This window comes from Bufo gargarizans, chromosome 2 (assembly GCF_014858855.1).
Source record: "Bufo gargarizans isolate SCDJY-AF-19 chromosome 2, ASM1485885v1, whole genome shotgun sequence".
Classification (NCBI taxonomy): Eukaryota; Metazoa; Chordata; class Amphibia; order Anura; family Bufonidae; genus Bufo; species Bufo gargarizans.
In genome coordinates, this window is record NC_058081.1 from 642,791,262 (window position 1) to 642,819,140 (window position 27,879).

The 27,879-nt window shown below is 43.7% G+C and overlaps 1 protein-coding gene across 2 annotated transcripts in view; it reads right to left on the reverse strand.

The window, feature by feature from the left end:
* Positions 1-26,943, reverse strand: part of LOC122928882 (kazrin-like) — a 174,829-nt gene extending 147,886 nt beyond the window's left edge. For both annotated transcript variants that reach the window (XM_044282174.1, XM_044282173.1), the window contains exon 1: positions 26,643-26,943. In XM_044282174.1, the coding sequence (XP_044138109.1) occupies positions 26,643-26,811 (169 nt within the window). In that variant the 5' untranslated portion in view covers positions 26,812-26,943. The remainder of the gene's footprint in view (positions 1-26,642) is intronic.
* Positions 26,944-27,879: the final 936 nt, after the last annotated feature.

The window sequence follows — 27,879 nt, forward strand, 5'->3', positions numbered from 1 at the left end:
AATAAAAAAAAAATATATATATATATATATATATATATATATATATATATATATATATATATATATATATATATATATATATATAGCCTTTAACCCTTAATGGTTCTGATCGTCCTTTGTCCTCTATGGCGTCCATTTATAAAGGGGTTGTGTACATGTTAGCGCTAATAAGCAACATAAAAAAAAAAAAATGTAAAAAAACTGAATGGCCAATAGAGACATAAAAGGATGAAAACCAACACAAGTAAATTAACATGAGGGGAGATGTCAAATTAATGGATTTTCAATAGCTTTCATTTGCTTTTCTACCCAATTATTCTAAATATTTTAGTCTGGCCAGCACGATCAACCTTTGCACACAATTCATGCACCCAGCAGAAAGTCAGAACCATGCAAGGCATCATACAGCGCGAAGAAACAGCACGGTGGCACTTAAAGCTGCTAATGAGCAGCGCATGAAATATTTCCCTTCAGAGCAAGCCTGTGCTGTGGAAATACATTCCATCAGGTTAATAGCTCATGTTAATAGCTAATTTATGACAATACAAACCTCCCAACTACATTAGGTTTTTAACAAACACTTGCAGGTATTCTGTGCCAGCGTTATAAGGTGAGAAAATATGGGCCACCTACAGTTAGGAGCACCTGGGCCTGGAGGACTTGGCACTTATTTGCCCTCTTGCTCCTTCCACAATGTGTAGGTCGCTTTCCTCACCCCCACAAGCTAAGTTAGGGCTCATTTACCCGACTGTACTACTGTGGTGCCCATATTGCAGGCCGGCAATGTGAACTCCGTGGTGCGGATGTGGACCCACCGACTTCAATGGGACCCCCATCCACAAGATACGGCAACAGATAGGACATGTCCAGAGGCATGGATCGGAAGCCCAAGGAAAACAAACACTCAGAAGCGCTTCCATGGATTTTCGGGCACGTGCCACCGCACAAGGTAGGACATGTTCTATCTTTTGCCGTATTTTGCCGATTGTGGATCCATTCAAGTCAATGGGTCCACACCGCAGCACGGAGTGCACATGGCCAGTGCTTGTCCGTAGCACTGGTATGGCAACCGTACGGACGTGTGAATGAGCCCTTAGTAGGACCTTTGGAGTGATGATAGTTTCTCACACCATTTAAAAATGAGAGAAGGGAAGGTTTTTTGTGTCTCGGAGTAGGCAATCAATATCTGATCGGTGGGGTCCAACACCCCCTTCCCCCCCCAGTGATCAGCTGTTCTGCAGTAGCTCCAACCATTGTGCGTAGTGTAGTTGGTTGGCTACTCCCATTCTCTTGAATCCACCCACGACCTACAGAGCTGTAGTTCCCGCTCCAGAACAGCAGATTGGTGAGTGCAGGGTGTCAGACTCCTGCTGATCAGATATAAAAAGGATGGGAAAACTCCTCTAAAGTGGCCGTGAAAGAATGGAGGAGTTTTTTCTTCCTTCTGGAGGACAGCCATTGTGACATGCCCTATACTCTCCAAACTAACTAGATCTTTTCAAGATGCAGCTAGACCTTCTGAAAGGCCACGCGATTCTAGAAATGCAAGTCCAACGTTTTAGGAAAATAATCACAATCCTACAAGTTTCCAATTCAAGCTGCTTTTTTTTTATTTATTTTTTATGGTGTTTAATTCTGAGAAACTGCCGTACCACAATTCTTCCCATCAGCATCTTTTTCTACTATCGCATTACTTAATGATCACCCTGCAAACATTCTTAGGTCAAGCTGAATCTTTATAAATGTTTTCTTGGCAAGTTGATTAAGTTATTTTGTCATTGGCTTATCTTCATGATTTATACATCCCACACAGAGCCAAGATGAAGACTTCCTGCACAAGAGGGAAAAAGGATATCGGCTTGATGTAACGATTCCCCTGTCATAATGATTATACAGCAATCAGAGATCACAGGGAAATGTTAGCTCATGCAAAGAACACCAAAATCAGCAATAGCTGCAACTGGTCAATGCACAAAATTGCATCCACTACACTTTATTAAAATAAAACCACCACCACCACTTGTGTCCTCCTCTACAGACCCATGTTTAATTTCAAATTACCGTACAACCCTGAGGAACATATTTCTCACATAAATCCTACTAGGATTAGAACATGCAATAAATGTGGTTTTGGCTGATTTGTTACAAACTGGGAGGCCGCATGCTGCACCTGTCTGCATTGAAGACCAAGTAAGGGTTCATCATCGTCCGGCAAAGCTACATCACCTTCAGCCTATTACATGAAGAACAAGGAAATCAAGAATGGTCTAGATTACTACTAGAAGACCTCTCAACTTGGGTTATGCAAATTTCCGTTACGTCTAGATTTTTTATTTTATTTTTTGTCCCTTTAAGGTGGTATCATTTATTACCTTAAAGCAATGCAGATACGGCTCTGGGGGAAGATCATATGCCCTTACAATCTTAGGGGCTAAGATGACAAAGCTAGCACTGTCCAGGGGCAATGATGCTGGACTTCCATTAATGAAATGTCAAGTTCTTTCCATGATATACATGAGAAAAAAAATTGGGATAATGCATTCTCTGCTGCTAATCAGAATGTCTTTCAGTGGCCATCAAAAGGTCAGTGACTGAATATGAAGATTTAAGGAGGCTTCCGTCACATCAGATTGCTTGACAAAGACAAGCCTTTCACTTGCAAAGACAGAATATGTACAAGCCATTGTGCAATATACATGTGTACATAGATACGTCCAGGACCAACGTCTTCTACATAGTAAGGCCTCTTGCACACGACCGTATGTATTCCTTTCCATCACATTATACACTGCTTGTTTTCATGGTTACAGACCACCCTGCAATCCCGCATCGGTGGTCATGCTTGCACACTATAGGATAAAGCACTAGCCTGTGTTCACTCCCATGGTCCCAGCCACCAGAGGCTGACGTTTTTTCCTATAGTGTGCAAGCACAACCACCACTGATGGATTGCAAGGTGGTCAGTAACCATGGAAAAAAGCTGTGTGATGGAAAAATAATTCCAGCCAGCAAAGGAAGCAATATGGATAACAATACATCAGGAAGTGCCTTGTATTAACTTACTGAAGTGAGACATTCCCTTTAATTATAAAAGGTAAAAAAAACGAGTCACATTACGTTTTTGCTGGCCGTGTACACCAAGCATCCTTCATTTCTCTATAACCCAGTGTTACATACTACACAGTAAAACATTTATTCAATTTATACATATATAATGCATCAAGACTGACCTGACATACAAACATCAGTCATGGCCAAATGCCAATGGCTCCCCTGACATCAATTGCATTAAATAATATCCATTCCATGAATCACTGATGGGCAGAAGCAGAACTAGTTTCAGGACCCTACACGCAATTACAAAGGGTACAGTGCCGATTGTTGTGTTCTATGTTAAGGTTAGACTCTGCCATGCGTGGTCACACTCAATGTTCTGCAAGCGGATAAACGAGGAAATCTGCAATTTGCTTGGATGGTAATATTTGACTATGAGGGTTTCTGGGCTCAAAGACTGACTCATTTATAGGCTAAAAATTTTGGTTTAACCGTAAACATTCAGAAAAGTTGAGATAGGAGCTGTTTGGTGGAGTACTCATACTGCAGAACTGATTAAGCTTTTCCTGGTCCAGTTTGACACATCTTGTAAAGACTACTCCTTCAGGGTGTATGATCATCAGGAAGAGGGTCCCTGTTCAGGCTTCAACTCTACAAGTCAAAGTAGAGGCGGCTAAAAAGCCTGTCTAAAACTGTATATTAACTTACCAGATAAGGAGAAAGTACCCCCCAAAAAATATATAAAAATACAGATAGATATATGGCTTGGGTATTTTCCCTTGTCATTCTCCAAAGCTTGCTAATATGTCAAGCACTGACTCCTCAATCACATGCTCATATCTATTGGGCCTGATGAAGGGCTACATATAGCCTGAAACGTTGCCTAAAATTATGTCCGGCCGAATAAATCACATAATACTTCACCTGCAACTTTGGAGTTTGGAGTGCTGTAAATTTTTTTATACAACAAGAATAGGGTCCCATAGGTGGATTTGGGGACCTGTACAGACGAGCACCCTGTGAAAAGCCAGCAATTAGATGAGTGCTGTGTTTAACCGTATTTGAAGCACTGACTCACAGGGAGTCACATCCAATAGATGGCACTAGTGAGATGGTTCTCCCCCTCTCTTTCTGGGTGCCCATCCACAATGCAGCCGATCAATCGTCCATAGGATTGTTCGTAGAAACAATGAAACCTGTAACAATACATACTAAACTGGCCCATCAGACCCAGTCAGTTGTAAATAAAAAAAATAAAATAAAAAAAAAACCTCCTTGGGGCTTGGGCAAAGTGGTCGAATGTAGCCTTTCTTGTCATACACATCTACTTTCAGCAGAACATGGCTGAAATTTTCCAATCTGATGGATCCAATTTTCTACTGGCCATCATCACAAATTTTCAAATGGTCATCTAAAATGAGACATTTCAGCCAACCTTTCTCGCGTATAGGTAGCTTTCCAACTTCAATCCAAAGACAACACCTTTGATTGCAGTTGCTCTCTTGCTTTTAGGTTTCTCTTTCTGAGGGCATCTAAGAGGTGATTGTTTATGCCAAACTGGCCGAGTGCCTCTGCTCACCAACTGATTTTCAGTAGATGTAATCAGATACACTCACGTAAAAGGGCTTCTATAAAAAAGATTCAACAAGTTAAATGAACGGCTCAGATTTCTAGTTTAATGGTGAAAAGTAATGAAATCCAACCATTCCTCTAAAGTTCTGATGAATAAAATTTATCCAGTGAGGTCCTATAAAGCTTTTATTCACATTTTTTAAAAGGCATTTATACAGACATAAAAATTGGCAGACCAAAACATCAAAAAAAATAATAATATATAATAATTCCTTAGTTGTCCTACCAGGTAACCAGCTTCTCCCCTAACTTTGTGGCATCCATATGCCCTAATCAGGCTGGGGTTTTTCAAGTGAGGCAACCCACTTTACAGAAAGACAGGAGATGAAATTTGTAAGCGTTTTACCAGCTTCACAATGCAGTTTCTAAATGTGGCATCTGAAACCACAGGCAATCAGCTGTCACGGCCAAATTAAGTTGCCGACGGCCATACATTCAAATTAATAAAGGATACCACATAATAGATGGACGCATCGAGCTCCTCAAGGCAAGAGCTGCTTTTTCCAGGTTTCTTCTCTCTATGCCATCCATAAGCCCTCATTAGTAACTGGTTGTCCTGACAGAATAACCCCACTACGATCATAGTAAAAAGCAAAAAGGTCCAATTTTTTAAGATATTTTCAATTTATGTGCCTTTATAGTGGGGAACATGAAAACCCTGGTCATTTTGGGAGCAAGTTGAGCTACGGTATTTATGACCAGCTTGTGTTCTTGAAGCGTTTCTTCGGTAGCTTAAAGTTCAATAGATAAAAAAGGGGCACACGGCAGTAGGAACTATGCATGATCCAGACTGGAGAGCATCTGTCTCGCAGTGTCACCAGGTGCACCAGCATGCACTTTGCACTGTGACCAAAGAACACCGGGGGAAGGGCGACTAGCAATTTGCTTAAGACATGCCCATTAAGACCCCTTCCTTTACCTTTAAAGCGCACATCAGTCACAGAATTGTTGCTGGCATAGACACCTGCTACCGATCAAAAGCTTTATGCTCTTCTAGTGCCCCCTGGGAGTTTAGTTATCAATGACCAGAAAGGTCAAGAGGCAGGAGGAGGGGGGTCCACACTGCTGCTTTGGTTGACCATTATAGATTAACCTTTACCCTGCTGAGGCTATTGCGCAATCTTGGAAGGGTCACGTCACGTGTTCACAGCCTGTATAACAGTTTTATATCGAAGCAGCAGATTTCTAAAGGCGTTGAAATATCATGAATTCCCAACATTACAATTAGTTATGAGCTGGATCACTGAATATGTGCATGTGAAGGCTGACATTTCAGTTTTGTGGTTTGTCGATTTATTTAACACAATAAAATCTAACAGAAATCCTTTAATACTTGCATTATGGGTGCATCCATTAGAACATTTTGTAATCTTTCTTGTGATTTTTTTTTTTGGGTGTTGCCAAAATTTTTGAACTCCAGGACTGAGGACACAGTATCCAACTATGTAGTGTAAAAGTATACCTAACTTATCTCCACACATTTACATTGCTGCAGGGATACGATTTTCATGTGATGTCACATGGCTGCAATCACACGACAAGTCACACAGACGCCACTGTCACACAAACGCATATGGTAACTTGGAAAAAAAAAAAAGAGGCTTTGGGCACCCTCAGGCACAGGTATAGTTGCTGCCTCTGACCTCCCAATTTGATTGGAGGCAAGGGGCACAAGGACCTCCAATACCCACAAGGCCTAAGGATTTCCTATTGGGCTTTGCCCCAATCAAGATACGAGATATGGCGGGCCATAAAGTCTTATAAAGTAGTAAATGTTCCGGTCGATGATTGTCAAGAATAAAGAGTAAAATGGAAACTGTATTAGGCTATTTTCACACTGGCGTTTCTGGGTCCGCTTGCGAGATCTGTTTCAGGGCTCTCACAAGTGGCCCAAAACGGATCAGTTCAGCCCCAATGCATTCTGAATGGATAAGGATCCGTTCTGAATGCATCAATTTGGCTGCGTTTGGTCTCCGTTGAGTTTTTAAGACGGTCACTAAAACGCAGCTTGCAGCGTTTTGGTGACCGTCTGACGGCATGGAGCCAAACGGATCCATCCTGACAGTATGGTGCAATTGAAAACGGATCCGCCTCCAATTGACTTTCAATGTAAGTCAAGACTGATCCGTTTTGACTTTTTTTCTTATAAATAACGCAAACGTGTCCGTTATTAACGGATACAAGCATTTGCATTATTGGTACGGATCAGTCTGTGCAGATACAAGACGGATCGGCACCAAACGCGAGTGTGAAAGTAGCCTTAGGCTAAAGAACTGAATCAATTATTAAAATTGTCCTGATACAGTAGTATATAGGTAACACTACTATATTCCATCCTATAAATCAGTGTTAGACTTTTTTTTTTTTACAGGCCTTTAAAAACATAATTTAGCATTATAGCTAAACCAATGCCTCATCTGCAGACAGCTGCGTCATGCGATTGTCCCACATTAGAGCAGAGCGAACTGGCTTAACTGGGGGAGAGGCCCATCTCAAGGCAGTTCTCTCTGCTCTGCACTGATGGGGCAATCACCCCAAAACAGCTGTCTGCAGAAAAGGTACTGGCTTAGCTAGAATCCTAAATTAGGTTCCTGAATCCTGGGCCATCTGTGTAATTTACAGATGTGTTGGGTCCGTCAAAGCAAGAGACTCTTTGTATCCACTTTCCATTGAATGGTGACTTCCCGTTATTTCCTCAGAATTTTATAATAATTTTAGAAAATCATTAAAGTATAATGATACAGTTTATAATGCTTTATATTTTGCTATAGCTCTGATATAACAGGTGCACCAATATCTTCCTTTCCTTCTGGCTCCTCGCTGCTTTTCCTCTGCACCACCTTTGGCTGTGGTCTGTACTCTGACCTGGACATCATTATTAGAAGCTGCGGGTTGTATGGCAATGCTTCAGACTCCACTGGAGGTGATGGTCAGAAGAATGTGCAGTCTCACAAAAGAGGAATGTTCTGCTGCCAGAACAAACACTTAAAATCTGCAGAGAACAAAACCTTTTTTTGCCAGATGTCTTTGCGGCTCAATATTTTCATGGAGCAACAGAGCATCTGTCCTTCAGTTATCTCACATTATCCGGATCAAACCAAACAGGAGGACATGAACGCAACAAAGAAAAAATAAATAAATGCAGTCTCTCATGGTACCCAATTATGCGTACCTGCTAGCTCTATCCGGGATGCTTCTGGAAGGAGTTGAAATATGCCGGAAGAGTTAGCACATCTCCATGCAGTGAGAAGTGGACGTGGTTTATGACATGTTGGTGCCAAACTCCCAGATGACCATTTATAAAAGTTGGCAAGTATGCAGTTACGTCTATGATTGCTGTGGGAAAAAACATACTCCTACAAGTGGTCTCTTCTAGTGAACCCAAAACTGTAGTTGATAACCAGAAGTCTCAGTCCAATAGGAGCAGATGGTGAACATTGGGCGATTGCACATTTACTGGCCAAATCCAACTAGATTTTTACTTTACTTTACTCTACTCCGAAATCTCAAAAATGACCTGCAGTTACTCTATGTAACTCGGGCCTGCAGCTGGCAAAGTTGTCATTCCAGTAGGATTGCATTGATTTGTAAAGCATGGACATGTAAAGCATGTAATGGAAACCGAGACGATCACACAATAATACTGCCCTGACTGGGGTGAGAAACTCAATGGCATGGGATTGTGCATCCTGAGCTGCATAAACTGCTAGTGCTGTGCATCACATTACAGAATTCAGTTACATAGTAGATTCAGACATTTTATGCTCAATAGGTCTCAATATTACTACCGCCATATACTCATCTACTGTACAAGGCAAAAACCCTGGATGGACTGCCCACTTATGGGTGGGTTAATACAAGTTCCACCTATTTTCAGGCTGGGACAATCCAAATTTGCCAAAATGGTTTCAGAAAATTTGGGACAATCCTAGAAAATGTGACACCATTGCCAACTATGCAGATGAAAAAAGACTTGGGGTTATCCAAGACCAATAATCCTCGAAATGCCTGGGCCACTCACACAGATTGCACTTACATCGCTCACCGGCACCCGCGGCACTTCTGATGCCAGTAGGGATCGACCGATATTGATTTTTTAGGACCGATAATTTGTGAACTTTAAGGCCGATAATTTATACCGATATTCTGGGAATTTTCATTTTTGAAAAAAAAAAAAAAAAAATTCCCACAAATCTGCCGAAAATTAATGTTTATGTGTATTTTTTTTTTTTAAATCTTTCTTTTTCATTTATATTTTGGTGTTTTTATTATTTTTTTTGTAACTTTTTTTTTTTAACTAACTTTTAGCCCCCTTAGGGACTAGAACCCTTGTCCTATTCACCCTGATAGAGATCTATCAGGGTGAATAGGAGCTCACACTGTCCCTGCTGCTGTGTGCTCTGTGCACACAGCAGCATGGAGCTTATCATGGCAGCCAGGGCTTCAATAGCGTCCTGGCTGCCATGGTAACCGATCGGAGCCCCAGCATTACACTGCTGGGGCTCCGATCGGAGGAGCAAGGGAGAGGGGATCCTGTGGAGGGGCGCACTGCGACTGGGGTGGGGGGCCCTATGCGCCACCACTGCTTAATACTGGGGGGCTTGGGGGGGCGCACTGCGCCACCAATGAAGCTTAATTTCATATACAGGAGGCGGGAGCTGGCTGCAGGATCACATAGCCGGCTCCCGACCTCTATGAGCAGTAGCTGCGATCTGCGGCACCTGAGGAGTTAACTACCGCAGATCGCAGCTACAGCTCATAGAGGCCGGGAGCCGGCGATGTGATCCTGCAGCTCCCGCCTCCTGTATATGAATGAATGAATGATAGATTAATCTTCATTGGTGGAGCAGTGGCCATAGCTCCTCCCCTCCTCCTGTCCCCTGTCCTTTCATTGGCGGCAGCAGCACAGGGGGAGGAGACACTGCTCCTTCTCCCCTGTGCTGCTGCTGAGGGAACACGGAGAGCGCTGTCAGCAGCGCGATCTCTGTTCCCCATACACTATCGGAATATCGGCAAAATAGATGCCGATACCGATAGTGTTCAAAATCCTGAATATCGGCCGATATCGGTAAATCCGATAATCGGTCGATCCCTAGATGCCAGCACAGATAAAAACATCTGGCATAGGGAAGGGGCAGCCAATAGCAGGCCGATATGGGAACAAGCCTTCCCAGCGTCACCCGCGATTGGAATGAGCCTTCCATCTAACACTCTTGCATCCCTTCAGTCTATCCTCTGCCTGGCTAATCCACCCATGTCCCTGTTACAACTTTGCCTCATCTCTGTCAATCCATTTGCTGGCTCCCTGTAGCTCAGAGAATCTAGTACAAATCACTATGACATACAAGGCTGTTCACAACCTGTCCCTGCCATATAGCTATGCCCCGACCTCCCGCTACCTTCCCACACTTAATTTCCAATCCTCACAAGACTCCTTCTCTACTCTCATCGGCTGCTCTTCCTTCCGAGATTTCTACCATGCATATCAGACCATCACCTACTGTGGAAACCTTCAGAACAAACCTGAAAACCCACTCTTCAGATAAGCCTACATCTGTAATCCTGCCGCCGTTAGTATAACCCTCACCTGCTGTATTCTTCCACCATCCCTTTTCGGTTAAACCCCACCAGCGTCTTGGGCTAGGCACAGATAATTTTTTTTTCAACATAGAGAAGCCATGCAATATATTTTGGTCGAATTTATGCCAAAATCAAGGTGCATTCATATTAGTAAATGGAGGCCAATATTCTGCATTCTTAGCATTTCATCGAGGGCCTGGTAATGTTAACAAAGCATCCTCTTCTATCCTGCTGCATAAAAATTTATAATTTACAGCCATACCCCATACATCTTTTTTGGGATGTATAAATATCTTCAATTATACATTTCAGTTATTTAGAGACTGTACTCTGTTTTATTGTCTTTTATTTATTGATGGCCTGGCGTCTATAGATTCTCTTTTGTCATTTATTATACTTTGCCGGCTCTAGGGATAGACAATGCTGTAGACTTCAGCAGCCACTTCACAAAAGGCATTTATTTAATTTTTTTATTTAAAGGGGATTTTCTCATATCTACTTGTTTCTGGTAGCTGGGAAAAACAGCTGATCTTGTCAGGAGCAGGGTAAAATACATGGCAGCCATTCAGATGTGGAGTCCACTAGAACGAGGATGCCTGCCACCTCTATGATGTCCACGTGCCCCACTAAGTCCAGTAGAAAAGTCCTAGGTGCAATAACTAGCACCGGATATTTGTCACTGATGACACTGGCCCACACTTCTCAAAATATCCATTGACTGCAAGTGCCCTGTTTGGTATATCTGCCCCATTATACATTTCCATTAATTCCTTAAGGAGTCTGCCATATTTCACCTTAAGGACCAGGCCATTTTTTCCAAATCTGATCAGTGTCACCTTATGTGGTGATAACTTTAAGACGCTTTTACTTATCCAAGCCATTCGGAGATAGTTTTTTTTTGTCACATATTGTACTTTATGACACTGGTAAAATGGAGTAAAAAAAAAAAAAAATAATAATTTTTTATTTATATAAGAATACCAAATTTGCCAAAAATTTGGAAAAAAATTTGCAAATTTCCAAGTTTCAATTTCTCCACTTCTATAATACATAGTAATACCTATAAAAATAATTACTTTACATTCCCCATATGTCTACTTAATGTTTGGATAATTTTGGGAATGACATTTTTATTTTTTGGGGATGTTACAAGGCTTAGAAGTTTAGAAGCAAATCTTTGTGAGGCCTACATAATAGAAACCACCCAAAAGTGACCCCATTCTAGAAACTACACCCCTAAAAAGGTATTCAAAACTGATTTTACAAACTTTAACCCTTTAGGTGTTCCACAAGAATTAATGGAAAATAGAGATACAATTTCAAAATTACACTTTTTTGGCAGATTTTCCATTTTATTAATCTTTTTCCAGTTACAAAGCAAGGGTTAACAGCCAAACAAAACTAAATATTTATGACCCCATAGAGTTTCTGTAGTTTACAGAAACACCCCATATGTGGTCGTAAACCGCTGTATGGGCACACGGCAGGGCGCAGAAGGAAAGGAATGCCATACGGTTTTTGGAAGGCAGATTTTGCTGGACTGGTTTTTTGACACAATGTCCCATTTGAAGCCCCCCAGATGCACCCCTAGAGTAGAAACTCAAAAAAAGTGACCCCATTTTAGAAACTACGGGATAGGGTGGCAGTTTTGTTGGTACTATTTTAGGGTACATATGATTTTTGGTTACTCTATATTACACTTTTTGTGAGGCAAGGTAACAAGAAATAGCTGTTTTGGCACAGTTTTTATTTTTTGTTTTTTACAATATTCATCTGACAGGTTAGATCATGTGGTATTTTTATAGACTAGGTTCAGTGCTCCAGACTAAAAAAAAATACCTAGTAGCCATTGGCTCCTGAACTGAAAAATTTAGGAGCCAAATCGAAACCAAATCAAAACTTTGGTATCGTGACAACGCTACGCCGATCAGATCGGCATAGGGTTGTTTTCGTCACCATAAAAAAGTATTGCAATACTCAATACTGCGCAAAAAATAAAAACACCAAAAAAAGCCGCGTGCATTTTGCATTTTATGAAACATTCGGCCCATAATAGAACAGTCCTACCCTATTTTTTGGGGTGACTAAAAAATGGCGAATGCTAACCGCATAGGAGATATTTTTTAATAATGTAATAGTTTGGACAGCGCTATGTAATATGTTTTATTTATTTATTGTTTATATATTTTATATGTAAAATTGGGAAAGGGGGGGGATTTAAAATATTTTAGGGTACTTTAACACTAGTGTTTTTCTTTTCCGGCATAGAGTTCTGTCACACAGGGGCTCTGTACCAGAAAAGAACTGATCAGGCAGATCCCCATGCATTCTGAATGGAGAGTAATCCGTTCAGGATGTCTTCAGTTCAGTCATTTTGACTGATCAGGCAAAAGATAAAACCGCAACATGCTACGGTTTTATCTCCGGCGAAAAAAAACTGAAGATTTGCCTGAATGCCAGATCCAGCATTTTTTCCCATAGGAATGTATTAGTGCCGGATCTGGCATTCAAAATACCGGAATGCACCCGCACTAAATCCGGACCCATTCACTTCTATAGGGCTGTGCACATGAGCGGTGATTTTTACACATCACTTGTGCGTTGCGTGAAAATCGCAGCATGCTCTATGTTGTGCGTTTTTTCACGCAACGCAGGCCCCATAGAAGCTAATGGGGCTGCGTGAAAATCGCAAGCATCCGCAAGCAAGTGCGGATGCGGTGCGATTTTCACTCATGGTTGCTAGGATGAAAGTCTATTCACTGTATTATTTTCCCTTATAACATGGTTCTAAGGGAAAATAATAGCATTCTTAATACAGAATGCATAGTAGAAGGTCAATATAATAAACATTGGTGGCGCAGTGCGCCCCCCCAACACCCCAGTATAATAAACATTGGTGGGGTGCAGTGTGCCCCCCCTCAATATAATAAACATTGGAGGTGCAGTGTGCCCTCCCCCCCAGTATAATAAACATTGGTGGTGCAGTGTGCCCCCCCTCAATATAACAAACATTGGTGGCGTAGTGCGCCCCCCCTCAATATAATGAACATTGATGGCGCAGTGGGCAGTGCCAATGAGGGTTAAAAAAAAAAAAAAAAAAAAAAAAAGGTTCTTATACTGGGGTGTTGGGGGGGGGGGCACACTGTTCCACCAATGTTTCTTATACTGGGGTGTTGGGGGGGGGGGGGCGCACTGTGCCACCAATGTTTCTTATACTGGGGTGTTGGGGGGGGGGGGGGGCACACTGTACAGTGAGTCTAAGAAAGAATCGAATGAGTCACTAACTTAGTCGGATCTTTAGATTCTTTTAACCTGTGACTCATTCGATTCTTTCTGACTCCCTGCACTTGTGTCAGTGACTCAGACTCAGAGCTGCTAGTGCTTGCCTTGCCTCAGCTCTGATTGGTTGGTGGGCGGGGAGGGGAGGGGCTAGCAGAAGCAGCTTCCACTCTAGGATCAGATGACACTCCTCCCGAGCCCCTCCCCTCCCTGCTGCCAGCGGCTCTGCTGTTGTCTTTGTGCTGTGACTCACTGACTCAGACTGAACATCGGCGGGGCAGAGAACTATCAGCTCGTGTGCCCATCGCTGTTCTACTGCAGAGCTGCCGCGGAGGGTCTAGTCGCAAATGGCGACAAGACTAAAAAGTCTTGTCGCCATTTGTAAATTCTAAGTCGCATTGGCGACCATTTTGGTCGCCATCTGGAGCCCTTAGGTTGTCACTGACGTAGCGATACCTAGTATTGTATACTTTTTATTTATTTAAGTTGTACACAATGATTTCATTTTTGAAACAAAAAAAATAATCATGTTTTAGTGTTTTCAGTTTTTGGGTGATTATCTTATGTAGGGTCTCATTTTTTGCAGGATGACATGACGGTTTGATGTTTGGGGTGATCACTTGGTGATCTCCATGAATAAGTCTGTTGGTACTACTTTTACGGCCGTATTATCCTCCTCAAAAGAGCTATTTAGGAGGTCACCATTTAAAGAGATGGACTGGTTGGACTTGCAGTATGACCTTTGTCCAAGAGTTTCAGACACCAGAGCTTTCTAAAACACCAACCCATACGCCTCTGCATGACAAGAGAAAACATTCTGTGAAATATAACCCATCGTTCATTTTGGTTTGCCATACAATTGGTTCCCAAATAAGGCTAATTCATGAAGTGAGAACATGACTAAAGGTTAAAAGTAGTTAGACCATCTCTAGAATACTAACTCTGTACATATTGGCCAATAAGTGCAGGTCCATCCTCTGGGACCTACCTCAAGAACGGGACTGTACATATTGGCCGCACAAGTGTATCTCTTCATTCATTGCTGAGACTTCAAGCTATTTTCAGTCTTATAGTAGCGAATGGGGAGAACCATGCATGCGTGGCCTCCTCTCCATTCACCGGAGTGCACAAAGGGGTCTGATTACTGAAATCGGAGCAGGTCTCTGGAGGTCCTACATCAACTGGACATTTACAGCATATGCTGTGGATATGCCCTAAATCAGGGAGCAGCAACTCCCAACTGCGGTTCTCCAGCTGTTTTAAAACTACAAATCCCAACATGCCCTGCTGTAGGCAGACTGGGCATACTGGGATTTGTAGTTTTACAACAGCTGGAGAGCTGCATTTTGCCCATCCCTGCCCTAAATGAACTGATGGAACAATCCCTTTAAGTGCCCACGAAGAGCCTGTAAATTGGCTTGACACATTTTCCTTCTAGTTTTTTTAATTTTTTTTTTTTACAAAACACCATAAAGCCTCATTCACACGTCAGCGATTTCCATCAGCGATTGTGAGACAAAACCAGGAGTGGGTCTAAACACAGAACTGAGATCAGGACTCACTGGGGCAGATTTAATAATCCTATAGATGGAGTCATACAGGCTGTCTAGACCTGCACCAGATTGATCAGAAATCTGATGCAGGGATAGACACTTAATACCAATTATCGGTTGGCTCAGTTTAGGACAGAATTTGACAACTATTTTGGCGCTAAATGTTGCACATCAAACCAGTCCACCTTTCCTGCAAATCCATGTCCCACGCCTGTTCCATTCACTTGAATGGGATGAGCACTTGTAATTATACTGGGCCATCGCTGCAAGTGAGACGACGTACAGAGTAATCTTGCAGAGGAAGTAGCTCTCGCAAGAGTACCGGGAGTCAGACCCCCACTGATCGGATATTGATGATCTATCCTGAGGATAGGTCATCAATATGTACTGGCTGCACAACCCCTTTAACCAGTCTATGTTTTGAAGTGTGAGAGGAAACCCACGCAAAGGGGAGAACATACAAACTACATGCAGATATTGCCCTTGAAACCCAGAACCACAGGGGTGCAAGGCAATGGTGTAACCACTGAGCCACCATGCTGAACAATTTCATTCTGTTAGAAGGGTTCCCCTATGATAAACTGATCACAGGGCGTCCCACTGTTAGGGCTCTTAGAGATTTCCTGGTAGCACCACCATAGGAGAAAGGAAGTATTACACAGTGCCTACTGTAATGAATGATCCATCAGTGATGCGCCAGGTCCTCCAGAATGGGAAAAGTCCTTTATAGCTGCTCTGGCTAATGAAAATGTGGGAAACCCTTCTACCAACTCAGGATTCCATAACTGAGTATCTGGAAATATTACCGTGTGCACTGCAAATTGTGCTCCAACCCAAGTGTCCAACAAGGCTAAAATCCAAGAGTCCATTGTACCTGTCCTAGGACATATGGTATCAGGCAAGCCTTTTATGTTCAAGAGCACCAAGAACAGACAACAAAAGGGAATCTCCTCGGCAGTATTAAATTATTTCCTTAGTAAGAAGGATGACACCTCCAGATGACATCTCATGAAGCACAGCTGTGCTCGGTTCAGTGAATGAATATCTATATAGATAGACCCATTTCAAAATTCAGCCCCAAGGTACTCCGCATATAGAGTATTCTCCTAAGGGGAGGCAGTTATTAATCTGGCAAGAAACTGTTGTGTCACATTTTTTCTGTTTGCTGTTTCGGGCGCTACTGAATCCGAGTTGTGGGCGGCAGATGCCAGCAATATTTTAGATATGGCTTTGATTGAAGCAGTGAGCCAAATAGTCAGTCAATCACAGGAACCACTTGTTTGGGCGACACCCCATAGTCAGGTGCATCTGCTTACTCATCTCTAACGCTGGTCCATACCTAGTATAACTTATGGTTATATTGAAGACCCTTAATGTAATCTACACAAGTCTTCCGTAGAAAATACAACGTTTACCACCCAGGAGGACAATGTTGGTGAGAAACCAAAAATAAGCAAAATATAGATAACAAAAAAATAAGTGTAGTGATGTGCTCTTCCATAGGAGTGGTAGTAGGAATATTTCCTAGAGATGGATCTCTGCAAAACCCATGCATGTCCACGAAAAGAGGTGACACGTGCCCATAGAGTGGTCTATTAAGAAAGAGAACCACCTTGGCAAAAATGGTGCTTGGGTATGTTTCAAAAATACAGACATACCCAACACAAATCCTGGCAGGCCCAATTGACACCAGTGTTAGCAGAGCCCAAGATGTAACGCTCATAAAGGGTGTCCAAAGATAGACCTTCTAAATCTTACCCAAAAAGTAGCACTATACCCAGATGATGATGACCAATAGTCGATAACCACCGACATCATGACTGGAAGAAAGTTTGTGAAGGTTAGGCAATGCCAAGTGTGGTGATCACCAGGAGTCATCGACCTGGAAAGGACTCCTAAATCCACAGTTCACATATGACTGAACTGTTATCGGATCTTCACAGAACCGGAGTGTGCAGGCCAAGCCCCGCTCGTAAATATGTACACCTGCAGCAATAACCTCTTATCTCTTGGCCGATTATCAGTCCTTCCTTACTGTTTAGTAAATACTCGCATAGCATTTAGAAATATTCTAGATTCCTAACAGTTCGGCCGCACGGTCAGGTTCCTGCATGCAGTTTTGGAAGCTAAAATCAGGAGTGGTTCACAAAAGGAGAGAAAGCATAAAAAGGACAGAAACAATTGTGCCTCTTTTTATTCTATTTACTCCTGGTTTTGGCTTCCAAAACTGCATGCAGGAACCTGACTGTGTGGTCTTACCCTTTGAGTCCAGAGCTGAGCGCTCATGCAGGGTATTCCCAGAAATTTCTTCAAAATTCCTTTGTTATTGAACAAAAATGATGCAACCATGGAAAATATGTAGAAATCTCCAGATGAGCTAGCTGTAGGCCCCACTAGTCAGGGATGTGCCTAGTAGGCATTCCATTTTGAACGGATAGATCAACAAAAAACACAGGATATGGTTTGGGCATTTTTGTAGTTAAGGCCAGAATGACAAAGCCTTGATATGGCCACATTTTCATGTCCAATCAGCTCTACTGAAGAGAGCCAAGATCACCACATGAGTCCGTTTCAGCTGAACCCTATTGATCATGTGAACTTGTAAGCCAGTTTCAAAACAACTTTATTTCTACACATTAAAATAATAAAAGCAAAAATATACAGTTCCTACTCAGATCACACATCAAAAACCGACCCGATCTATTTGGAGGACATGCCCCAAGCTACAAATATTTTTAGTTTATATACATAGACTACAATGTCATCTCTCCTTCAGCTACTGAAGATAGTATAACAATATTTTGGATTTCCATTATCTACAAAGTTATTAAAAATAAAAAATGGAAGTTAGAGAAAGCTTCTGAACACTGAGGAAGCCAACCAGCCCCTGAGAAGCGAGTAATCCCCAACCGAGGACCAGCATGAAGAATATGCAATCACATTGCATTGTCTTCATGTTTATCTCAAAACAGGAACACGTTCCGTGAGTCATAGAAATCATTAATTCTATTCAGCGGGGAAAATAGCATCCATTCTTAAGCTGCAAGCCATGCATTTGCCTTCCCAATTCTTCACAATGGCAAAAAATAAAACTTATCGATGTATGGCAGCCGCCTCTAACAATTTAGAACGCAGGGAAAAAAAATATGTATAGCGCCAATTACTGGCCCTGGATCGTGATTGCAATTATATCACCAAGGATCTTGACAATAAGAGAGGGACTTGTTTCCGCACAGCTGTTTAGTGAAGTTCAGTGTCTTAAACTATAGATCCCAAAACATTCCCAAAAGGACCACCTAGCAGGTTACATGGGCAGTGCCCAAAACATAGATTTGCATGAAGGACAGAATCGTGTATGTTCTGAAGACGGGAATTTTTGACTACAAGGCTTGTGTAGTGCATGAATGTTGATGACCTATCCTAAAGATACTTCATCAATATCAGATCGGTAGGAGTCCAAATCCCGGCACCAACGCCAATCAGCTGTTTTAGGAGGTAGCGGTGTTTGTGTGGTCGTTGCTTCAAAATTACCTTCGCCGCTCGTTGGTAGAGGCGGCACAGTGTAATTACACAAACGAGACAACGTGCAGGTAATTTTGAAGTGGAACTTCCATGAGCGCCGCTACCTCCTAAAACCGTGGATCGAGGGGGGTGCCGGACCTCCGCCGATCTAATATTAATGATCTATCCTGAGGATACTTCATCAGTATCTTTCCACTACACAACCCCTTTCAGAGATAGGTAATGCAAAAAACAAGCGGCACAGCCACCCAATGGGATGAATGATTTAGAGTTCTAAAAAAATGACGCCATTTTGCACAGTCTTGCGTGCATCTTTTTGTGTATACAGCTCCTATGCATGCTTATATGCCTCTAGGGTGGCAGACTTACAATTTATATTTCACTGTTGGCACGAAAAAGGGCAGAGAGTTTGGAGTAACAATGACCACAAGATTACACCACAGGGTTTATACAATAGAAGGTCATGGTGACTTCTTCAAATGTTGCCGCAAGCTAAATTTCAAACCTGCTCCCTTTATTTATGGTCTAGACACCTTTGTCCTCAATGAATGAAGGACAGGTTTTTTTTATTTTTTAAAGAAATCTCATGAAATGAAGCAGGGTCCCTACAGTGGTCGCTCACTACAGGAGAAATGTACATGAAGGTCATTCAATTGCTCTTCACCGAGCACAGGACTCCCTCTATGACATCCATATCTCAGAAAAAGGGTCCAACTTCTGAAACCAATGGTGATCAGCTGTTATGCCAAGGAAAGTTGCAACCATCCATTTTTCCCTACAGGAGAAATATAGTATTACATGGCGGTCATTCAATGGCTCTCCACTACGAGCACAGGACCCCCTGCATAATGTTGGGGGGGGGGGGGGGGGTGTCTTAGTGAGAACTAAAACTAATGCTATGCATTAGCTAGATCTCTGGAGAGAAAAATAAAATGTAATAATGCCTGGCTGACTTTAATCATTTTCAGACATGTTCATGTCCCAATCTAATCAACAGACTATTGTTTTACTTTGCAGGTGCAAGCAAGCAAATAGAAGAAGAGAGAGAATGAGGACAACCTGAAAATTTTATGTACATTCCCAATATAATGAGCTCTTTGGGCAAAGAGAGCCAAGTGTCTTCATCTGGTCTCCACAGACCCACAATATATATGTAGATAAGACTCATTCTGGGATGTCCTGGGTAAATCCCAGGGGTCCTGAAGCCAATTGACTACTGCTACTCATGAGGTCAAAAAGGAACTTCAAGGAAGCACAAATCACAACTGAAATCCTACTCAGTGGAGCCCCATCAAACTCCGGTAATGGTATCTGAAGTCTGCCTTCTCTAGAAGAAAGGTGAAGCCAGTAGAATTCTCAGAAGTGGAAAACCTATTAACGGGTTTGTCCATGATAACTAAAACATGGCAGTTTCCTTTTAAAAACAGCACTACAGACGTCCACAGATTGTGGGTGACATTGCAGCTCAGCAGAAGAGTTGCAATACCAGACAACTCTCAGTCTTTGGAAGAGAGTTGCTATGTTTTTTTCTAAACCTGGACAAACCCTTTAAATGGCACTAGGAGAATAGGAACTATTAGAGTGGAAGATTCTGCATAAAGCTCCTCATTGTTTTAAAGGGGTTTTCCAGCTCCGGATACGATGACCTATCCTCAAACAGAGGGGGTTTGAAACCCCACACCTCCATCAATCAGCTATACCCTGCAGCCTCCGATCCTGGAAGTATCTCTTTCAATGGAACAGGAAGCACAGCTCCGTTCAAAGTGCAGTGGCCGTGCCGGGTTACTGCACCTCATTCACTTCAATGAGAGATGAGTTACAGTAACCCAGCATGGCCAGTAAACTTTAAATGGAGCTGTGCTTCCTGCTCCATTCAAAGTGCGAGCGTCGGATCCATTCTGTTCTCAAGCAACAGGGGGAAGTCACAGTCCAGACCCCCCTTGTAGTCCACCACCTGAAATTGTGCACACTGTCAGAGTCGGACTAAAGCCATACTGTACATATAGGAAGCTGCTACCAGACCTCAGCAGACTCATGGACAAGGTAGAGCATGATGAACATGAGCTGGCCAACTAAACTTTAAATGTCTTTGGTTTTATAACTGAAGAAAAAGAATTCCATAAGCCTTGGGCCTCTTGCACACGAACGTTGCGGTCCCCAATGCACAGGACGGATGCACAATTTACTGTCCCCAATGCACGGGCAACGTCCGTGCGGCGGTCGGGACGGATTGAGACCCATTTAACATGAATGGGTCTGATCTGTCCGCACTGTAAAAAATAATAAATAGAACAAGTTTTTTGCAGTGCGGAGGCACAGACCTAAACACCACAGAAGCACCCCGTAGTGCTTCCGTGGGGTTCCAATCCGTGCTTCCTCATTTCCGTGATTGCGGACCCATTCAAGTGAATGGGTCCGCATCTGTGATGCAGAGTGCACACGGGCCGGTGCCTGTGCATTGCGGACCTGCCATATGTGGGCATCAATACGGCCACACAACATTCATGTGCAAGAGGCGTTGGTGGAAGCAAGTGGATAAATACCTCAGTACTAGGTCAGTGACATAAGTCCTCAGTCTCACCTGATTTTCTAGTTTGTTTACCTTCAAAACAGCAGTCATAAAAGTTTATGAACCAGAATATCTGGTAGGGATGTTGCTCTCTCCCATAATTGTCCTGAAGAACGTAAAAACTTTCCCGAGGGCAGAACACAAAAACAGCAAATCAAATCCAGATGGGAATCATCAGCATACGACTCTCTGAAGCCTCACTACTAGGGCTATTTGCCCTACGCCTGCTTAATACGATCAGTACGTTTTAATCACAGATAAGGCTGCAATGAAGGGAAGCTGTAATGTAATTACTACATCCCTTAATGACTTCATCAATTATGTCACTTTAGACCTAAACCACTAGTGTGGAAACAGATTTTTCAGTCATCTTGCCCTCATAAGCAGACAATGTATAATTTAAAGTGTGACTGTCATTCTTTTTTTTATTTTTGTAATTTATAGGGGCAGCGATATTGACCATTTTTGTAATATACTTTAATTACTGAAATCGTACATTTCTATTAGAAAAATAGCTTTACAGTGGCCTATTTCGAGCCTTAGCAACGCTCCTCTGTCTTCTGTTTACATAGCTTTGGAGACTTGTTCAACATTGTGATATGTAAACAGAAAACAGAGGAGCATTGCTAAGGCTCAAAATGGGCCACTTTAGAGCTATTTTTCTCATAGAAATGTACAATTTCATTAATTATAGTGACCATTTTTGTAATACTTTCCCTGCCCCTATAAAATTACAAAAATAAAAAAATTATGACTGACACTTTAAGAGCCTGTGGATGTTTCATTAATTTTAGTTTTTTCTTATAAGGGATTTTTGGGAACAGATCTACATTCTTGGGAGTAGTATTAGTCTCTGGAGGACCTGACCTGCCCTGTATTAAAGAGACAACCCACTGATGTGAATGGGAGTTTTGTAATGCTTCATTTCTCCTGTGGTGGCGCTGCAGGGGATTTAAACACTTTTAGATTTCCCCATACAGATGACCGTTGGTGGTCCCAACCACTTGTGATTTGCTTATAGTCAAGTGACCTTTTCAACATGTAGAGACCGTTTAAAGTAGAGAACCCTTTTAAAGGGAACCGGTCATCACCTTTATGCTGCCCCTACTAATGGAAGCATAAAGGAGAGACAGGTGAGTTGATTTCAGCAATCTGTCATTTAACAGTTAAAAGTAAGTGGTTGCCGGGAACCAACATCACAATCATTGCAGACTGGGCCTGGAAAGAGTCCCGGCCACCTGAGAAGAGTCCTGGTTAGTCATGGATTCCTGCTCTCCTGCCCACCTGCTGATGTCTGACAGTCTAATACCTAGGAGAGATCTGCCAATCATCAGCAGATGGCGAGAGAGCAGGAGATTATGTATAACCAGGACTCTTCTCAGGTAGACTGGACTCTTCTCAAGACCTGGGCTGCAGTGATTATGATGCTGGTTCTCGGCAACCACTGACTATTAGCTCATGAGTGACATCGCTGACATCAGCATTTCTGTCACTATTTTACGCTGCCCTCAGTGAGATCAGCATAAAGTCGATGACCGGTTTCCGTATGGCCTAAACAGAAATACGAGAAGGAATTTGGTTTCTTAGAGAACCCTTTCAGCCCCGAGATGCCTTTGTGACCCCACAGTCAGGTCCTTCACATCTTCCCTTATTGTATTTTCCAGCGCGCTGAGCGTTCATACGACAATGGTACACCTGAAGAAATACACAATGAAGCAGAGAATTCTGTACACAAATTAGACGTCTCCGACGCGGTCTATTACTATATTACCGCTCCCAAATGTGCAACATTAAAAGCAGCAAAAAACAAACGGGTTTATTACAATTTTAAGCATAAAGTTTCCATTTCCTGTCACATAAACCAACACAACGGGAGACATGAAGGGGCTCCGTAATTAAAACGCAACCGCGTCAAATATACACTGTAGTGAGATAAAAGTAAATGACATCAGGTAAATCACATCAAGAGGGGAAAATGCAGCAGATGACATTTAATGCAGACGTATGTTGAGATACCTGCAGGCTTATCGTGGGGCTTGGAAGCTTATTAATTTGAGCGGTGATGACGAGGAGTCGTGAGCAAAGCGAGGTCTGTGCCTAAATCACTGCATGAAGCGCCTGTGTGCAACGTATGACGACGTAATAATAAAAACATACTATGGGCCTCCTGTATAAAGCTAATGCAGAGCAGAATACATGACAGATACATAACGGATTACCTAATACAGCGCCTATACGCTACTACGGGCCCGTGCCTCCGTCATCTTCCAACTTCTACAGGGCACAACTGTGGCATATTCAGCTGCATAATGTAACATGGAGGCAATGGAAGGAAGCAACGCTTCTAGGACAGAATACGGTCTTCATGAAGGTACTATATGGCGGCACTTGAAGTGTGTAGTTTGTAATACAGAACAATAAGGCGTCATGTGACAATGCACAGGGTACATGCAGTGTCTGATGGTGGGGCCCCAGCTGATCACTAGAACGGGGGGCAGGGTTCTCTTTTTTTGCAGATCCATTATAACAAGGCCTGTCCTCGTCAGCCAAACGGACAAGAATAGGACATGTTCTCTCTTTTTTGCTGGGCTACAGAAGGTGCGGTCTGCATTTTCTTTTAGGACCCAGGTACGGCCACGCCGCCAGGTTTACGGATGCCGTTTTGGAAGCCAAAATCGGATTATAAAAGCAGAGAACGCAGATCATAAAAAAAAAAAAAAAAAAAAAAGAAGAGAATCAAGGCTGCACCAGGAGACCTGACTGTGTGGCCGTACCCTCAGATTACAAGTAACTGACAGGGGTGGGGGGGGTCCTCCATTAAGGACCATGCGGCACTCCAGCTGTGGTGAAACTACCACTCCCAGCATGCTCCATTCATTTCTAAGGAGTTCTGAGAACAGCCAAGCAAGTGTACATCTTGGGAGTAGTAGTTTTACCACAGCTGGAGTGCCGGAGGTCAGCCATCACAGGGATAGGAGATAAATGCGACTGCTGGGGTCTGCCGATCACGAGAGCAGGGGCCCGTACTCCGTTTGAGTGGGACTATAGGACACAAGCGGGAGTACAGGTTATCTCTGTCAGCTCCATTCAAACGGGAAGGAATAGGCCCCTGTTCTCATGATTGGCACGCCCCCCAGTGGTCAGACCCCTGCTGATCACACACTTCTCTATCCTGTGGTCTTCATGGGACAACCACTGGAGCTACTGGGTGAAACCAGCAGGAGCTGTGTGTGACAGCCCCCCCCCGTGGGTTACTCACAACCTGAAAAGTGCCAGTTCAAGCACGATAATGGGGGTCATTTGATACACCCTGCGCTGCCAGAGGATGCGCCTAATTTATGGTGAGGTGCAGGCCTTGTCATAATTTTGGCGCATCCTCCGCCTGGAGTAGATTTCAAGCGTCATTTACCCCAGTTTCCTGGTGTAAATGATAGTAAGTTTGCTGGGGCTCATTTCCCCGACTCCAACACTCCCTAGTGTTAAGAGCGACATGAAAGCGGGGGCTTGTAGCTTGTTTTATGCCAAACTGCCGTTAGTTAATGACCCCCCAATACCTTACCTGCAGATTTGCAATGCCTCCCCCTGACTGGGAGATTACATCATAGCACTGAGAACCACATAAAAATCATATCAGCTGGATTTTATATTATAGTACGTGATATCAGGATAACCTGCTATATTATGGTATATGGTCCAAATTTCCATCTAAACCCGAGAGGAAACTTCTGAATAATTTACAATTTTCTAACTCCTGGGGATTATACAGTGTCCTCCAACTTCAATCTGTCCTCGCTGTCCAGCAGTTGAATAGCGTCGGCAATCAATCATTCACGTTTCCTCACACAAAATGAATGGCTGCCCTCCCCAGAGAGGCTGTAAGCTGGGAGAGTCACCAGGAGCAGTCTCCGGGGTGACCGCCCGCAACGGTCAGACTGAGGCGTGCAGCACTGTGTACATTGTAAGAATGGCCAGCTGGGGGGGGGAGGGGCGGACAAGCATTCTCAGGGCTGAAATCACACTTGTGATATAATTGCAGTTTGTGATGGCAGCCTACAATAATTGCTGCCTCCTCCGCGCTCTCTTCTCCGTGTCGCTGCCTAGCGCAATAACACTGGCTAATAGACACATCCTCTGCAGCCCCCCGACGTATCAGGAGACGCCACTTCCACCAATATACACTGGATCAACAGGGCGTCCTGCCAATATAATCAATACAATAGTCAATGTAAGAGTTCAGTCATTTCTATATAGTCGCATGGAACGTGGCGCACTAATGACGCCAATCACCAGCACACGCAGGTGACAGGCTACACCTGATGTAGAAGAGGCTTTCAGATTTAAAGGGGTTGGCACACATCAGACATTGATGGCCTATTGCTAGGATAAAAGTGCGTCCCAGAGGTAGGACCTGCGCCTAGTCCTAAAACGGGGTCCCCAAAGTGAAGGAGAGCGCACCGCGCATGGCAGTTCCAATAACAGCGAATAAAAAACGTCCAGCACAAACCAATTCTTTCAAGTCGCTTTGGTCTTTATTCGTGTTCCTTAAGAATACATCCAGTGAACAATATCTCCAGGAAGTAGCGATATTCACTGGATGTATTCTCAAGGAACACGAATAAAGACCAAAGCGACTTGACAGAATCGGTTCGTGCTGGACGTTTTTTTATTCGCTATGAAATCCACGGTAAGCCTGCACCTGTCCGTGCACTAAGGGTAGAAGAAAGGCGAGCTGGATTTACTTTTTTTCAGTTCCAATATCGCCCAAGCGGGCGTACTTGGCTATGTTAGAAAGTCCCATAATGGAGAGCGTACGGCGTATACACGGCCACCTCGCTCGGAGACAGCGCTTGGCTATTTTCAGGACTCCCGTTGCGGTGAATGGAGGGTGGTTGCGCTCTGCTTCACTTCAGGTGGGCCCATTCTGGAGATGCCCACCTCTGGTACCCGCACCTCTCTGACAGTGATAACATATCCAAGCGATAGGCAATCCATTACCGGAGATCGGGAATAGCCCTTTAAGTCCGTGTACCCCTTGGATAAACTTAATGGACATGTGACTTTTTTTTCCAACCCACCGCACTGTTATATGACAATCGTCACGGACCGCCTAAGCATCCGTTTTCTGCATTATATAATTCCGTGATAAATCAGCACGATTGGCAGTTTTAATCAAACAAATTAAATGCAGTTTTTTATTATCCTGATATCTAATAACCGCTCCATGACGGTCTATCCAGATAAGAAGCCTCTTTATTATGCAACATTGAGATCTGCAAAGGTGATACAGATAGGTTCCTGATGATACATGGGGTCTGCACTGATCAGCATACACAGGGCAACTACATCAAAGTAGCAGAGCTGCCCCCCATGTGGGCAGTAATTAGCAGAGAAAGTTCTCCGCACACAGGGGAGCCCCCCATTGCAGGGGCAGCATGGTCTCCGGGGGTCCTTACCTTGTGTGTTGTGCTGGTTGTTCTCCATGACACAGGGGTCCGCACTGTTCAGCTCAGCCAGTCTCCTGTTGGTGGCCGTCAGCTCAGATCTCAGGTTAGTTACCTCCTGGCTCGCGGACTGTATGGCCCCATCTATTCTGAGGGCCAGCTGCTTGTTATCCTCCATCATTTGCAGGATGTTGGCCTGGGGAGAGAGGAGACAGAGAGCAGCATGGTGGGTACGAGGCGCACACACACCGGGAGCTGTGCAAGGCAACGCGTCCACTGAAGGAATGAGCAGCACTGCAGGAGACACAGCACCTCCTCTCCAAAGGACACGGCGCACATGACACGCTCGCTTTAAATGGAGCCTACCAATGCCAAATAGGGGAGCCCGCCTTTCGTTTTCTGAACATTGCGGCTGTAAAGCGTTGTCTGCTGCATTTCTGTGACATGGAATGACGTGAAGGTCCCTAAAGAAATGTCTTACATTGTATCCCAGAACCGGAGGCGATAAAATTAAAGCGTCGTATAACACAGCCTTACTTGACTCCCCCCTCCTGAGCGGTAATGTTGGTGGCTCCCTCTCTGTCCCTTGTAAATCACGGCTACAAACTCATGAGCGCAGTTTCTTGGCTTCGCTTTCTCCCGTGTTCATTATTTATTCAATGCTGAGTCCCCAAGACAAACCATTTCCCAGGATGGGGAGGGGGAGCGCGGGAGGCACAAGGACCCGGGGAGGCGGAAGGCACCGGGTCCTTCTGGCTGCCACAGAGGGACGCATTGGTTCGCAATGTCGCAGGGACGGGGTCTGGCGCTGTGTGCAGGGACATTTCAGTGATGGCTGCTACTTTTAATGTGGGGACTACAGACAGATGTAATATGGGCGCAGGCAGGGTCTGTCCTGGGAGAACTGAGAGTGGGCATTGTCTGACTGGCACACATTATCATTCATAGTGTTATGGAACTGATAATGGGAGCACCCTGGCTGACACTGATAATGGGGGCACTGGCTGATAATGGAAGCACTCTGGCTGACACTGATAATGGGAGCACCCTGTGTGGCACTGATAATGGGAGCACACTGGCTGGCACTGATAATGGGAGCACTGGCTGACACTGATAATGGGAGCACTGGCTGATAACGGGAGCACCCTGGCTGGCACTGATAATGGGAGCACTCTGGCTGACACTGATAATGGGGGCACCCTGTGTGGCACTGATAATGGGAGCACTCTGGCTGACACTGATAATGGGA